We start from the raw sequence: 14,801 nt of genomic DNA, 5'->3' as shown, positions 1-14,801 counted from the left end.
TATCATCATCATCATCATCATCATCATCATCATCATTATCATCATCATCATCATCATCATCATCATCATCATCAATCATCATCATAAGGATGGAGTCATTGAGCATTTCTGCTTTTCTTTTTTCACTTTTGACTTTCCAACTTAAAGGTTTTATTTGTTTAAAATATTTTATGCAAGAAAAAGACCTTCTGTTGCCTTTTAAAATGTTTAAAGTTGTCAAAAGGCGGCAACCGAGTAAGACCCGCTTTTCAGTCTGTTGCGTTGCTAGGAACGCAACATCCGTTGCTAGGCTAAGGACCTCTACAAATAAGTTGTCCAATGAGATGCCTGTTTTAACTTTATCTGTACTCTGTAAACCGACAAATAAATTATTTGTTCTGCATGAATATATGGCATTATAAGTCCAGAAGTTTGTTAATACTATTTTCTATGTGAGTGACGTCAGTCTATATTATATTTTGTTACACGATTTGTGAACAGGCAGTATGATGTCGGCATTATTTTTTAGAGAGCTGTACCAGGGTTTTTAGACTTGAGTCTCACAGGACAGCTTTTTGCCGCCACCCCAAAGTGGATAAAATGTTGTAGTTGTTAGCAATAACAGTCGGGTTCTTGTTTTTATTTGTAAGTTTTTAATGTTTTAAGCTGTTTCGATAGAAATGAATTCGTATCACGTGTTGGAGTTGGTGGGAGAGGGCTCGTTTGGACGAGTTCACAAGGGAAGGAAGAAATACACTGGACGGGTACGCTTGTCTCTGGATGCTGTTTTAAATGTTCTGTTCATTCAGCTGTCTCACAGCCTGTTCATTTCTCTCATCAGGTCGTTGCTCTGAAGTTCATGCCCAAAGTGGGCCGGTCTGAAAAGGAGCTACGAAGCCTGAAAAGCGAAATAGAGATTATGAGGGGTCTTCACCATCCAAACATTGTCCAACTCTTTGACAGTTTTGAGACTGAAACCGAGGTTTGCAGCCACCCAAACAAATGCTTCTGCTTATGTGAACTCAATGATTTCCACACCTGGTTTCTTTATAATGAGCAAAATCTAATTATCTTTTTCTGAAACAGGTTGTGGTTGTAACAGAGTATGCAGAGGGCCAGCTGTTCCAGATTCTGGAGGATGATGGAAAGTTGCCAGAGAGCCAGGTATCCACCATCGCTGCGTCATTTCCCACCAGTCAGGACTGAATGTTCATGAAGGACTTTTCATTGTTTCCCAAGGTGCAGGAGATTGCCTGCCAGCTTGTCTCRGCTCTTTATTATTTACACTCCCATCGCATTCTTCACCGTGACATGAAACCACAGAATATCCTACTAGGGAAAAGTGGTGTGGTGAAACTCTGTGACTTTGGGTAGGTCAATGCAGGTTTTCTTTTCTCGTTAAAGTTTCTGTGCTGACAGATTTTTCASTTACACCTATATGTCTCTGCAGGTTTGCCAGAGCCATGAGCGTCTCCACCTTGGTCCTGACCTCCATCAAAGGAACTCCACTGTACATGTCTCCTGAGCTGGTGGAAGAGAAGCCATATGACCACACTGCTGATCTCTGGTCTCTGGGCTGCATCTTGTATGAACTCCACACGGGGGCGCCTCCGTTCTACACCAACTCCATCTTCCACCTGGTGCAGCTGATTACGAAGGACCAGATCAAATGGCCAGACACGATGAGCGACAGCTGCACGGTACAGTTGGGTGTTTGTAAAACAGTCAAGTCTGAGTTTTTTTTATAAGTTAGGAATCTAAAAAAGGCATATTTGTTCAAGTTTCCTAAAAAGCATGAAAAGAAATGTCTTCGGGGAATATTTTAGGAAAAAATATTGGTCCATTCACTGTAATGATGTCTAAAAACCTGATGTTTTAAAAGTTGACRCTATGACAGGTTAAATTGCCCTAAAATACTATTAATATTTATGTTTTTTTTCTTTTTATTGTTGATTCTCCGCAGAGTTTCCTGAAAGGTTTGTTAACCAAAGACCCACAGAAACGTTTGTCATGGCCCGACCTCCTGCATCATCCTTTTGTTGCTGATGGTGTTTTAGGTGATGCTTCCAATATTTTATCGTTTTTATTTCATCCTTTTTTTTCTTTTTTTTGCTAAACTATGCAAAGAATTGTTTTCTTTAAGAGTATTCACACGTTTGAACGATGTGTCGGCAGTACTGTCAGATTCAAACATCTTCAGCCCTTTGACGGTCCCTCCCAGCCCAGACGTGCTCGCCCTGAAACTTAAACAAGTGGCAGAAAAGTCCGTACCKACATCCGGGGAGAGACGGTTACTGCAGAAGGTCAGGGAGCAGATGGAGAACAAAAAGAAACTAGCGGTTAGTGACAGAAAAAAGAAAAATAAATAAATAAAGTGAGTTTATTTAGTCACAGAGGAGCTTTAACCTGTTTGCTGTACATCAACAGAAAAAGAAGGATGGAGACGAACGAGCCTTCAAACCCACCTGTGGTGAATCTTCTGATGCCTCGGGTCAATTCACAGCTGCCAATCAAAACATGAACCTGAACTGTCACATAACATCCAAACAAAGGTATTTTTATTTGACAAATACAAGAAAATAAATGCAATTAAAATATCCTGAGACATTTGTTTATACTGATGGTGTGTGCAGGGGGCAGATCAGCAGAGACTACGAACGGGAGTTTCCCTCTGTGGAGGTCGGATCACGATTGGCGTGGAGACACAACGAAGGCTCGCTGCACAGGCGGGTCAGGGACCAAGTTGTCTGAACCTTATATGTTTTCTGTCAGCGGCACATTGATTAAAAAAACATTCTGTAGAAGAAATGTGCCATTTCCTGGTCTCTTTCAGGATTTTGACAGTGAGGAGTTTTGGGAGAATCTTGTGCAAGAATCAGAGCCTAGCAGGCAGCAGAGAAAGCAGCTGGACTACAGTGACATCGTACCTCAGATTAAATCCAAAATCACAACATTTCAAGCTCAGGTAATGAGGTGTGCAGTTTGAGTGAACATTAGGAAGAAATATATCCCTAAAATCWGTTTTGTTTGTTCAGCTAAGTGTTGGTGTTCTAAAAGAAGTGCAAAACATCCAACAACCATTAAAGGTCCTGCGTAATCTGATTCTGACTCCTGACCCTGAAAAGTCGAAGCTCCTCAGCTGTGAGCTCGAACTGCCACGGGTCCTCTTCGACCTGATCCACCGCTCTGTTGCAAACTCCGACTTCATCCAGGTCAGTCTCTCTACTGGAACAACATCCATCAGTGGCGGCAGTGCTCTGGACTGAGTGTTCTGGACTTTCTCTCCCCCTCAGCATCCGTGGAGCCTGCCGGTCCTCGGAGAAGCTATTGCATCGGTCCTGATCTACTGGGAGACTCGCTGTGACTGGGTGGAAGAAGAGCCCAGGTCAGCTTGTTTGGTCTTGCTCAGATAGTTTTTGTTTGTTGGAAACCACATCTCCCCTCCTGCTCTCATCCTTCAGACTGGAAGAGTTCTCCGAGCCCTTCGTCACAATTCTCAGCCAATCAAATCTCATCACTCTTGCAGTAAGTATCCAACATTTTTTTGGTTCTTCACAGTTTACAACAGAGGTTCTCAAACTGGAGACACAGGACCCCGCAGGGGACCGTGAGTTTTGACTTGGGGGTCCTCTAAAATATGACAATAAGTTGTTTTTTAATTTGAAAAATGTATATGTGGACTAATGTAAAAGTAAAACAAACATACTAAAACAAATTTAAAAAAAATATTATTCTCATTGCATTTCAGTGTTAAAGGCACAGTGTGTAGGATTTGTTGTTTTCAGTGACTTCTAGTAGTTGAGTGGTTGAATCATCCTCCCTGATCCTCTCCCCACCCCAACCCCCTGCTTCCAAACAAAGGAGTTGCTACGGTGTCTCTCAGGTGTCAAAAACCTTTGATAACTCCAACCGCGATGTCTACCAGCAGCTTCAGGGCTAGTGATGTTTCAAGTGGTAAGATTATGAGCTTTAATAAGTAAAATTATCCCAGCTACAATGACAGACAACARATATTACATTYATAGTMTTWCAACTAAAACCGTTTTTGACGCCGCCACCGCAGTTTGTCCTTCATGAGCCTTCGTAGACAAGATGGCGGTGCAAGATGGCGGCTGCCTGTAGTGGCGACCCGCGACCATGGAGATATAAACAGCTTTTTATAAGGTAAAAATAATAAAACAAGGTCTTTGTCTGCAATGATTAGACATGTTTTTTATTATTGTCATTAGTGATTATCTCAATTTCGGCTAAAAGAATTGACAAAATCCTACACACTGTGCCTTTAAAATGTCAGTAAATTATTTTTAAATCAGCATGAGGTTTATGAGGGTCTACAGCCTTTTCAGGAAATACAGTTAATGTTTTACAACAGTATAAAGCAAGTTTGAAACTCATTTTAAAGCAGATGAAGTCGTGACATKTATTTTCAGTGCTGTTTTTATTTTCTTCATGTGTGCTCATATACTTTTTTGCATATTTTTCTGTGTTTCTTGTTTGTGATCAAGTAATCTGAATTTTGTGTGATTGTTTTTAGCCATTAGCTGCTTCAGTTTTATCTCTCTTCACACAACACGGCGTTGATGTTTCTGTTGATCTGGAGACTTTAACCTCCCTGCTGAAAACTCTTCTGTCAGACTCATATGAGGTATTAATTTTTATTTTTTACAAAAAGTTTGAAATGATTTGCAGTGGTTTTGCATTCTTCTTCTCTACATTGACAGATTTCATTCCCGTCTGGTTGGGGACTGTACGACGGCCTCCTTTCTTTACTTCTGCACGTTCTTTACAAGGTTAGACAGCGACCAAAATGTGATCAAACCTAAACGGATTTCACAGGCAGCCGTATCCGTCGTCTGTCACACCTGTTTTCCTTATTTTCCACAGCATGAAAACGCTTCAGCATCGAGTTGTTTAAACTCTCTTGTTTTTGTGGATCTGTGGAAAACGGCTGCTTCTTCGCTCGGAAGCGCGACATCTAATGAGAACTTCTTTTCAGCAAATGGTAAAAAAGTACAAATCTAATAAAAGCTGCTTCTGTTAGGACTTTTAAATGTTAAGAACTAAATGTTGACTTGTTTTTCTCTCCTCACAGGACTGCATTCTTTTCTGTCTGTCGTTCTGTTTGTTTTCACCCAGGATCCGTACTCGTGTCTTCCTCTGTTCACCAACAGAAGCTCAAAATGTCTTTTCACGCTCAGCCGGCTGCTGAACCCCGACTGGTCAGTGCTCAGATGTCTCCATCAACCTAATTTATCGTTTGAGTTGTAAATGTTAGCGCTTCGAAGCTGACAGCTGCGTCTTTTCTGCTCCACAGTCTTGTTTGGGGTGTCAGAGACCCTGCTGGTGGATCAGAGGTGGAGCTGAGTGGCTCCAGTCTGTCCTCCCTGAGCTGYCACTTGTTGTGTTTTCCCTTCGCCCTGGACCTGCCGTCACACAGCCTGTCCACAGTGCTGCAGATGTACGACAGCTGCGGCGTCGCTGCAAGCCTCCTGCAGGTCAGGGCCTTCTCCTGCGCCACTGATAAACTGATGCAACACAGAACAACTCTTGCCCCATTCACATTTTCATGTTTTCATACATCTGGGGAAAGATTGAGATGTTTGTTGTTTTCTGTTTGACACTCCTCTAAGTGTTTTTCTTTTCAGGTAATTCAAACTTTTCCTACCGCTCAGTTGGAGCTCCCTCTGTCCCTGCTGAGTCGTTTGTTCTTGTGCGATCCCGAGCGCACCGTTTCCCACCTGGGAGAGGCTGCTTCTGGCTTTTTTACACCACCAGAGGACCACCAGCTCCCAGCCTCCCGGTGTCACACCGGCCTCACCAGAAACGCCAGCTCCCTCCTCTCAGACCTGCTGCAGCTCGACGTGCTGTGGGACTCTGCCGTGGAGCTCCTCAGCCTGTTGTCCCACGTGGCGCGTTGCACCGCTCGGCCCGCCCGCCTTCGGGTCCACGTCGAGGTTCCCGTGCTGCAGCAGGTGCTGACTCACCCATACGACCAGATCAGGGCTGCCACGTGCAGGTTTCTGGGAAATTTAGAGCTCTTCACGCCTTCTACCGCAGATAATCCATGGCTCGATGTTTTCAAACGCTTGATAGATTGTCTTAATGATTCCTGCACGGCGGTGCGGAGGACGGCGTGCAGGGCCGTGGGGAACTGGCTGGGTTACATCGCAGCAGAGACGGGATTTAAAAGTGGAAACTGCAACAACTTAAAAGAGAAGAAACGCAACGCACACGTGTGTCCGCGCACTGAAGCAKCAGGTGAGAGATGGACACAGGAAGCCAGAAGGACGGCGGCCGTGTTGGCGAGTCTGCTCTCAGACCCTGATGCCGTCACGCGCCGCCACTGCTGTGCAGCGCTGGGGAACCTGCTGAATGTTGACGGCGCCGTGTCCGTGTTGTTGGAGGAGGATGTGCCCAGCTTTCTGCTCAGGGCCGCGTGCGCCGATTCCCACATTGAAGTGAGACAAGCTGCCRTAACGTCTCTGAGCCTGTTCAGCCAGCAGGACGCAATAAGAGGGGTAACAAAATCAACCAAAATGTTATTTTATGAATAAAACTCTGACAAATTAAMCTCATCTTTATTTATTGTAAATATGATAGCTAAAATGATTGCACTGTTTATATTTTTAACTGTTTTTGTCTCTTTAAAGGTMCTGATCTCCCTGGATGCCAGTAAGAAACTTCTTCAGTCTTCACAGCTCGCCCCACAGTGTGACTACCGACAGCTCCTCAGGATGCTTTGGCAGAGATCAGATCATCAGAAATAAATAACCTATTTTTTTTATGATCACATACTTTGATCTTTACCATTATTACTTTAAAGATAATTACTTCCTGTTTTCTTACATATTTTCTGGTGAAAAAACATGTAATAAAACGCTGAAAGCTCAATGAAGTCTGTTTTTATTTAAAATAAAAGAAGATGATTGATTTTATTTAGTGGCAAGTCCTAGGGTAAAATTGTTTCTGTTGCGTTCACGTTTCCCTCTTGTTCAAGGCGGATTTATCCAAGTGACTACAATTAAATAAAAATTTACAGCTGTTGCCTTTTGGACACCCTTTAAACTCAGATTTTTTTTTATATGTTGATAAAATAAATATAAAGCATCCTAACCTGACTTGACTTATTCTTTCAAACCACTTTTTGCTTCAAAACAACTAAACCCGAGTGTTTAAAGAAGCTCATTCCAGCATCCTTCRGGCCCTAAAGTATTATATATTTTAACTTTACAATTTATAACACAATTAAAAATATTTGCTGCTTTTATTTATAGTTTTTAATTTTTGATTAAGCGCAAGAAAAAAAATTTCTGGACTTTTCCGTCCAGGTCAGAAATTAAACCGAGCACGCTGGTCAAGTTAATGATACACTTTATTTTTTTCATTATTATTTTAAAGGGAAACAAATTTACATCACATAAAAGAAACATGTTAGCTCTATCTGAGGAAAATTACTTTTATTTTGGTCAAATCGATCTTTATTGATAGTACACCGCAGTGGGTTCAAACATCCTGATGGGAACTTTTACCTAAAAAAAAACATTTCGAACATAAACCAGAATTAATATTCAAGATTGTCAGCAAAAAAATAAATAAATAAAAACATCCTATCAACATAAAGTTACAGCAGTTGCTAAATTCTAGATAAAAACCTGCAAAAATATTCAGAAGGCATCATTTGCCTCCATTGAAGGGGTGGGGGGGATTTTTTTTGTTAACTTTTATAGAAAAAGCTTAACACACTTCACTCCGTAAACATATAAAAACTTCATACAAATCAGTGCAGATGAGGCCTAAAAAAGTTATTGCCTTAAGCAGAAAAAAAACCTCCACTTGTTTCTGAATCTAATTCAGAAGGAGAAATAGAGAAAAAGCATGCAAAGGGAGACTGCTAAAGTACAGGAAGTCACGTTTGCACAGACATTTTGAAACAAAAACATCAGAAAGATGAAAAAAAATAGACAAGCTTCAACTTTGTAACCTCCTGCCACCGATCAGACAAACTGTATCCTGAGCTGCAAATATTCATTTATATGAAAACACAATAAGATGTTAGTTCAAAATAATTAGGAATTCATTTTTTTATTTTGGTCACAAAGAAATAGGACATAAGTGCTCTTGCTGCTGTAAAATGTTGCTGTGATTTATTTTGTTACATTGAAGCACCAAAAAGTTTTAGCACATTTAAAGGAAACAAAGCTGGCTTAAATCTTCTGAATCATATAAACTAAATAAAGCCAATTAAATGAATTGTAATAAAACTAAACAGCTGGTTTTAATATTTTATTCACATTAAAGTTCTTATCTGCGATTGTCAAACTTCAATATATTTATATGCAACAGCAATTTTGAAAATGTTTCAACTTTGCCAAGGAAGACTGAAACTTTTAAAATTAAACTGAAATGATGAAACACCAAAATATATTTTACAATCCAACCTAGGGCAAACAGTGATTTAAAAATAAAATAGAAATAGAAAAAAAATCAAATGTTCTATTGCTGACATCAGTTTTAGTGTAAGGCTATTAAAATATACAACCTGCTTTTTAAAATTATACAACTTTCCCAATAAATAAATAAATAAAATACATTCAAAAGAAGGAAGATCTGCTAAAAATGATTGTCAGTTAAAGCGTTGCAATGCCACAGTGAAGGCTCAAGTGATCTCAGATTGAAAAAAAAAAACAATGGAAGCATTGGAAAGGGTCGATTTAAAAGTGTAGAAAAGAATATTCACATTAGTAAAGCATGCAGTTGCCCTCTTACCAGAACAAAAATAAACAAAACACTGAATTTAAAACAAATTTAAAAGCGCAAAACTACAACTTTTTTTTTTCCCGCGATGCTCGATTTTCAAAACTTTTGCTGGAGCGCGACGTTACGCCGTTGTGTCCTGCTTGAGCCTTTGGCTACGCGCCTTGTAAACTTCGATCAGCAGGTCTTTAACGTACTGGATTTCACGTTCCACGGACTCCGCCTTGTCGCGTAGCTCACGGTTTCTTCCCTCGAGGCAGTGCAGTTGCTCCTCCAAAGAATCTAGCTCCGCCCTTTTTCGTTGGCGATACCTGCATTAAGCAATAAAAATAATAATAAAAGATTGAGGGAAAATCTACTTAAAAATATATATGTTTGATTATTTCTCATTAAGTAAAATTTAGAAGTTACCTGTGAGCGGCTGTTTTGTTCTGGTCTCGTTTCTTTTGCTTTCGCTCCCCGCCTTCATGTGGCACGATGTCCACTTCGTATTTCACAGCACAGTGGTCTTCTTTCAGCCTGCATGCCTGTCTGTGCCCTGGAGAGTCCAGGTTCAAGCTCTCTCTAGCCATCAAGAAACATTCTGGGGCCTGATGCTCAAGATAATTAAAGTGCAAATCAGGTTGAAGGATTTGGAGACCCTCCGCCTTCACCTGTTCGTTGATGTTCCCTAAGAAGCTGTGATAGGCCTCAGACTGGGGCGCCGCTGGAAGGTAACAACCCTCGCCGCTGTCGGCTTTCCACGAAACCGTGGCTTTCGTCACCTCCACGCTAGCTTTGACGCTGCTCAGCACCTCGTTGTTGCTGGCGCCTCCGCCGACCTCCCTCATGTTAAACATCAAAACATCTTCTTTCTTATGCGGGGCGTCGAGCGGACCACCGAAGCCGAAACCGCCACCGACAACCTTTGTGCCGTTTATCACATCTTGGGTAAAACAGCAATTTTTCTCCTCTTTGGATAAACTGGCACATCGTCGAACCTCGATTGCACTACCCAGACAGTAACTTTTCCCTACCAGCTGGTTATCCTCCACACAACCATAACTACCTGTGAGGGCAGAGTTACCTGAGTTACTTCCTTTGGAACTCAACAAACTGTTGTCATAGCCTTCGCTGAACCGAACTCCGTCAACAACTCTTTTCCTACCGCTGGGGCGACTGCAGCTGTACGGGGCGTGTCTGGGAATTTTGGATCTCCCAATCGGCCCACCACAGATACTCAGCAGGTCCAGCTCTCCGGTTGCCAGGGTAACAAGAAGGGGATTGGACTCCGATTGGTTGGACGTGGAATACGATGCGTACGGCAGTTGAGTGAACGGCTGAGGACCCGCCGGCAGTGGACCCCTGTCGCATTTTCCCAACCTCTGCCCTTTCTCTGGCAGCGGTTCAGACAGGAAGTAGTCCTCTAGTTGGGCGAGTTCCTCTTGCAGCAGTGAGGTCATGACCTCCAAGTCAGAGGGCACCTGGATATCATTCTGGAGGGGCGAAGGGGGAAGGGAGGCATTGGTGGAGGAGGGAGGGGAAGGAGGGTTTGGGAGGTACGAGGAGAAATCCACTTCTTCCGTCATCCAGTCAGTGAGACCATCACCTATAGGGGACGGAAATACAACGTTCGTTACGAGATGATTGATAAAAAAATTTGTTTCAGCAAAAAAAGAAAAAAATTAAATGACGCAAATAAAAAATATTAGTTGTTAGCAGTTCAAGTAGCAGTTTTGTTTTAACACCTTCTGGTTGGCCGTCGTACAAGCAAAGCTTTTCTCAATAAAGTTGTCCAAAAATCGATATAGCAGACGTAGCTAGTTTTTTACTTACTGTTCGAGAAGGACGAATCTGCTGCAGTGCCGAGCCCACCTGAAATGGGGAAAAATATAAAAAAACGCACTCGCGGCAACTCACCAATTAAGTGCTGGTTCTCCTCTGACACCTCCCCCCTGCACCCCTGTGATTGGCTGTGGCTAGCCTGTGGGTGAGAGAGAGCGAGGGGGTCTGCCGGGCAGACACGAAGAGTCTTCCAAACATGAGCCGACGTTGCCATCGTTTTGTCTGCTGGTGCTTTGATTCAGTCCAAGTCCGAGCATGTGCTGGGAGCGAGCGGGGTCTGACAGATGGGCCACAGAGAGCAGGGCAGGGTGAGCATAATGAAACCTGGAGGGTAAACAGAAAAACAGGGATCAGAGAGCTGCGCCACTTCCAAAGACCCAGCTTTTTTTGTCAACTGATGGTACAAATAACAGTCTGTGCAGCCCTCAGCAAGTGGCTTCATCAGCACTATTAGATGTTTTGACATACAACAATGAATAATGAAAAAAAACATCTATAAATGTAGAAGTTGTGCATAATTGGGATTTATATTTAACTTTTCTACATAGATGTATATCAAATCTTTTCCACTAAAGAAACTGAATAAAACAACCATATCCATCGAATTGGAACAATAAGTGATACCAAAGGAGAAGTTTTGTCCTCTGGACTTTAAACCATCTCAAAGCAAAGTGAACATCGTGTCTCCAAAACACGTGGGACCCAACAGTGATGCTGTCAAGGGCCCAGCTGTTGATATGAAGCTCCACAGTAACCAYGTCTCTTAAGTGAGAGGCACCCTGGTGGTTAAACTGGATTAATGCAGATCTGATGCTTTTAATCCGAGTTTCTTTGAAATGAATCGCCTCTGTTTGATCACATAAGTGGCTCAGATTACAACGTCGATACCAGAGCTCTTCCCTGGAGGCTACAGCTGATTTCTTGAAGTTTTTCATTATTTTCTTAACTTTTTTTAACACTTAGAAAATGAAGCAAAATTAAATCACATTTGAAGTTGTGAAATTATATATCCAGCCAGGTTAATAAGATGGGGGGCTATAGCCTTTTTAGGAAATACAATGAAGTATCTTAAAAAATGAAAGAGTGGCATGYACTTACAAACAAAACATGATTAGAAAAGCAGATGTTAAGCAGCTATTAACATGGCTTAAAGTATAATAAAGTAAAAAAAAATAGCCACTTAACAAAGACGTGTGAACTGTAAACAAGATGACAAAGAAAAGTAGAGTTTGACTTACTCCATTCTTGCAGAAAACTGTAGAGCACTTGGGGGTGCGTTGCAGAAGCAAAGCACGGCTTTTTTAAGGGGTCCAACAACTCGACAGAATCACAGAGCCATAATCCAGCTCCGATCAGCCGGGACGATGCAAACAGGACGGGATGCTGCTTTGTTGTGGTCGACCTGTAAACTGAGGAGGAGTTTGAGACAAAGCATCGGTTCATTCACACCTAGCAACCAACTGCGTCACAGGGAGGAAAGTGTTGTTGCTCGGGATGCAGAGATCCCTCCGCMCCTCCCTCCCTGCCTCCCTGGACCACCGAAGGACGTCCCACTCGCTCCCTCCTGCTGGAACAGATGAAATAAAAGTAGTGAGATACTTGCTTCTTGTTTTAAAAGTTTAATTTCTATCACCGGTGTGTTCTAAACCAATAATATAGCGATAAAAGCGAACTATTACCATTATTAACCATTACACTTTTATAGTTTATTAAAAACACATTTTAGAGAAAAGGGACTAAAACAGATGTAGTGCCAATAATTAAATAAAGGTTTAAAATAGGAAATAATGCATTTGTTTTGGTTCCACTTGCGTTTCTCAAAATGGAGTAATCACATTACTGTAACGCGTTCCGCTTGTCGAGGCTAGACACGAGGCGGAGTCGCGTCCTTTAGAGCCCAGCGTGATGCAGCCGCTCGGTAATGTCCATAACCTGCAGCTGGGAGACTTTATTTTTAACAAGCAAGACACTGTACTTTACCACAAGGCATCGTATTGTGCTGTAGAGGGACGACTTGATTCATAACACACTTTGTTGTTCGGTAGGGAAGCTGTTGCATGTCCATTGCATCAGTGGTGTGCGCCTAATCTGATTGGCTGTTTGGCCCAGACGGGCGTCCTGTGATTGGTTGGATTCCGCTCCATCTGTAATATGATTGGACGGCGGTAGGCAAGGCGAGCCGTCAGCGTGTTGATGTCTTTTTTTTTTTTTTCCTGCAGTGCAGACTCTGCACATGTTTCATGTAAACAAACCGGGTGTGGAGTTAGGCGGAGTAGTTTTTCAGACTCAGAAGTTGTTTTTGATTCACATTTTTCACAAACTTATTTTTTTATCTTGTACGAACAGCATGGTTTGAAGTGATATAATCATGTGTCAAAAAGACTAATTGTACAATAGTTCCTGACATTTTAAAAACATRATAATTTGATCCCTTTTTGTCTCTGAAAAAAAATACTATTGCTATTGCACTGGTGTAATTGCATCTTGTGTAGGTATAGTTTATTTATATGCATATTTTTAAAATAACATTCAGGCTGTCAGTGTGGTACAAGACAAAATAAATACTGAACAGGATCTAAGGTAGTTGACTATCTTCTTAGTGTGCTTTGAAATGTTTTATTTTATGTGGCTAATTCAGCAAGACAGAGCTGACGGAGCTTAATAAAATCACTGTCAAGGACCATCAATTATAGCTGTGGTAGAATTAAAGCTTTGTTTTTCTTCTTTCAGCAAGTGATGGAGCGGAGCGAGTGTATTGTTCTCCTGTTGCTATAGCGATAGCGGACACTGCCCCCTATTTTAGACTTGTTTTCTGGTTGCTGTTGCCATGGGATTTGCATCCCTCTCTCTCTCTCTCCTGTTCTCTCACCTTATGTTTTCCCTATGCCTCTCTAAAAGTCCTCCCCTCCTTGCCCAACCACTTCTTCATCTTATTTGCTGAGTTGCATCTCTGTAACATTATCACTTTGCCAAAAAAAAATATTTACAGTTCTGCTCAATTTACATATTGATGAGCCTGTAATAGATTTGTCTGCCAGGAAGTCTCTGAGCTGCTGACCTGGACTCGTGTACAGACATGAGCTATTTGCACACAAAGTAAAACAAGTTTCTGAGTAGAAGACAAAAGTTTAGGACATTAATCTGTTTCATCAGAATGTATTTAAAGGGACATTTCCTTTTTTATTGGAAAACTGTTCAGCAAAACGCCACTATGTGTTCTATAAGAAAGTGGGAGATTTGTAGAAAAGGCTGTCTGATGCAATCTAGATAACCCTGGTCGTAATGGAAACCAGATTGAGATAGTAGTAGCTGGTGAAGTTGGCAGGTCTCACAGGAAATCGCTGACTGCTCGCTCTGTCTGTGTTAATTGGCCCACTGAGGGCTTCCTGTTTGTGCGTCACAGGAGAGACATCCAAGGTGCTGCTTGTGGTGAGATGGCTGCCTTTCCCTGTTGTCTCCTCTATTAGGAGCAATTTATTTTGTCATTATTTAGAAAGAGACACGTTCTTTACACACAAAAGCCCCTTTCTGTCTGCTGCTGGCTTCAGATAATCCGGCAGGCTCAGCGTCTCAGAGCCATAACGACATAAMCTACAAGTTGTTGAAACAGCAAAACTGAACTTAACAAGCCAATTTAGTTGGTGTAAAYAGCACCAGATCAAACTAGTCTTCATGTAAGATGTTTACAGTTTTTCAAAAAGAAACAAGAGCCAGATTAATTCAATGTTGTACATTAAGTTGAAAAGTTAGAAAAGTCGACACCGCGTGCCAAGTGCAAGTACGGCACGTTAGTAAAGGTTACACCATCGTTTCATCATCATCTCTCTCAGAATTTATTGTCCTCAACTTTTGCCCCTCTTTGAACACATGAAGAAAACATGTAGTTCAGTTACCACTTGTGAATGGAAGCCACTCAGGGGGGATTTGTGGATGTTTCCGCTTGTGTTCAGTGTCGCCGATTGCTTACATGTTTGTCTTTTTTTTTTTTTTTTGGCATAAAAACAGGGAATCGGTTCTGCAAAAGGTGACGAGCGTAATGAAATTTACCTTCATGAATTTTAAAACTCACCTAACTTCATTTTCAACCGTGACAGAACGGAACAAGTCAGTCACAGGTTTATGTTTATTTGCTCGTTCCTCAAGGACTTCATGGTGAGTTAGAAGTGTTTGATGTATAAAAAAATAAAATAAAAAACTGCAGAATCTCATTTAATTATTTGGGATGTCTTGGCTTTTAGTAAACA

General features: G+C 41.7%; 2 protein-coding genes across 2 annotated transcripts; one reads left to right on the top strand and one right to left on the bottom strand.

Moving 5' to 3' along the window:
- The first annotated feature begins 529 nt into the window (after positions 1 to 529).
- On the top strand, positions 530 to 6,870 carry stk36 (serine/threonine kinase 36 (fused homolog, Drosophila)). The gene is made up of 20 exons (XM_014006662.1): positions 530 to 743; positions 821 to 961; positions 1,066 to 1,143; positions 1,219 to 1,349; positions 1,430 to 1,679; positions 1,943 to 2,036; positions 2,155 to 2,318; positions 2,407 to 2,531; positions 2,613 to 2,709; positions 2,813 to 2,944; positions 3,015 to 3,191; positions 3,273 to 3,364; positions 3,441 to 3,504; positions 4,514 to 4,624; positions 4,701 to 4,769; positions 4,864 to 4,981; positions 5,072 to 5,198; positions 5,294 to 5,474; positions 5,625 to 6,497; positions 6,630 to 6,870. The coding sequence occupies exons 1-20, from the start codon at positions 660 to 662 to the stop codon at positions 6,744 to 6,746; spliced, it is 3,225 nt and encodes a 1,074-aa protein (XP_013862116.1). The 5' UTR covers positions 530 to 659; the 3' UTR covers positions 6,747 to 6,870.
- A 1,526-nt stretch (positions 6,871 to 8,396) lies between these two features.
- atf5a (activating transcription factor 5a) lies at positions 8,397 to 12,636 on the bottom strand. The gene is made up of 4 exons (XM_014006661.1): positions 11,796 to 12,636; positions 10,633 to 10,881; positions 9,145 to 10,321; positions 8,397 to 9,044 (listed from the first exon to the last, which is right to left on the bottom strand). Exons 2-4 carry the CDS (start codon positions 10,769 to 10,771, stop codon positions 8,858 to 8,860), a joined length of 1,503 nt encoding a protein of 500 aa, XP_013862115.1. The 5' UTR covers positions 10,772 to 10,881; positions 11,796 to 12,636; the 3' UTR covers positions 8,397 to 8,857.
- Positions 12,637 to 14,801: the final 2,165 nt, after the last annotated feature.

The sequence above is a fragment of the Austrofundulus limnaeus genome, unplaced genomic scaffold, assembly GCF_001266775.1.
Source record: "Austrofundulus limnaeus strain Quisiro unplaced genomic scaffold, Austrofundulus_limnaeus-1.0 Scaffold37, whole genome shotgun sequence".
NCBI classification, from domain to species: domain Eukaryota; kingdom Metazoa; phylum Chordata; class Actinopteri; order Cyprinodontiformes; family Rivulidae; genus Austrofundulus; species Austrofundulus limnaeus.
Note: the sequence above shows the minus strand (reverse complement) of the source record. Positions and strands in the feature narration are given on the sequence as shown.

What these genes read in the sequence shown, in the direction of transcription:
- atf5a (XM_014006661.1), bottom strand. Translation starts at nt 10,771, where the DNA reads ATGGCAACGTCGGCTCATGTTTGGAAGACTCTTCGTGTCTGCCCGGCA. An exon ending in GGAGAACCAGCACTTAATTG is followed by an intron (nt 10,322 to 10,632) that starts GTGAGTTGCCGC and finishes CGTCCCCTATAG; the next exon opens with GTGATGGTCTCACTGACTGG. An exon ending in AACAAAACAGCCGCTCACAG is followed by an intron (nt 9,045 to 9,144) that starts GTAACTTCTAAA and finishes TGCTTAATGCAG; the next exon opens with GTATCGCCAACGAAAAAGGG.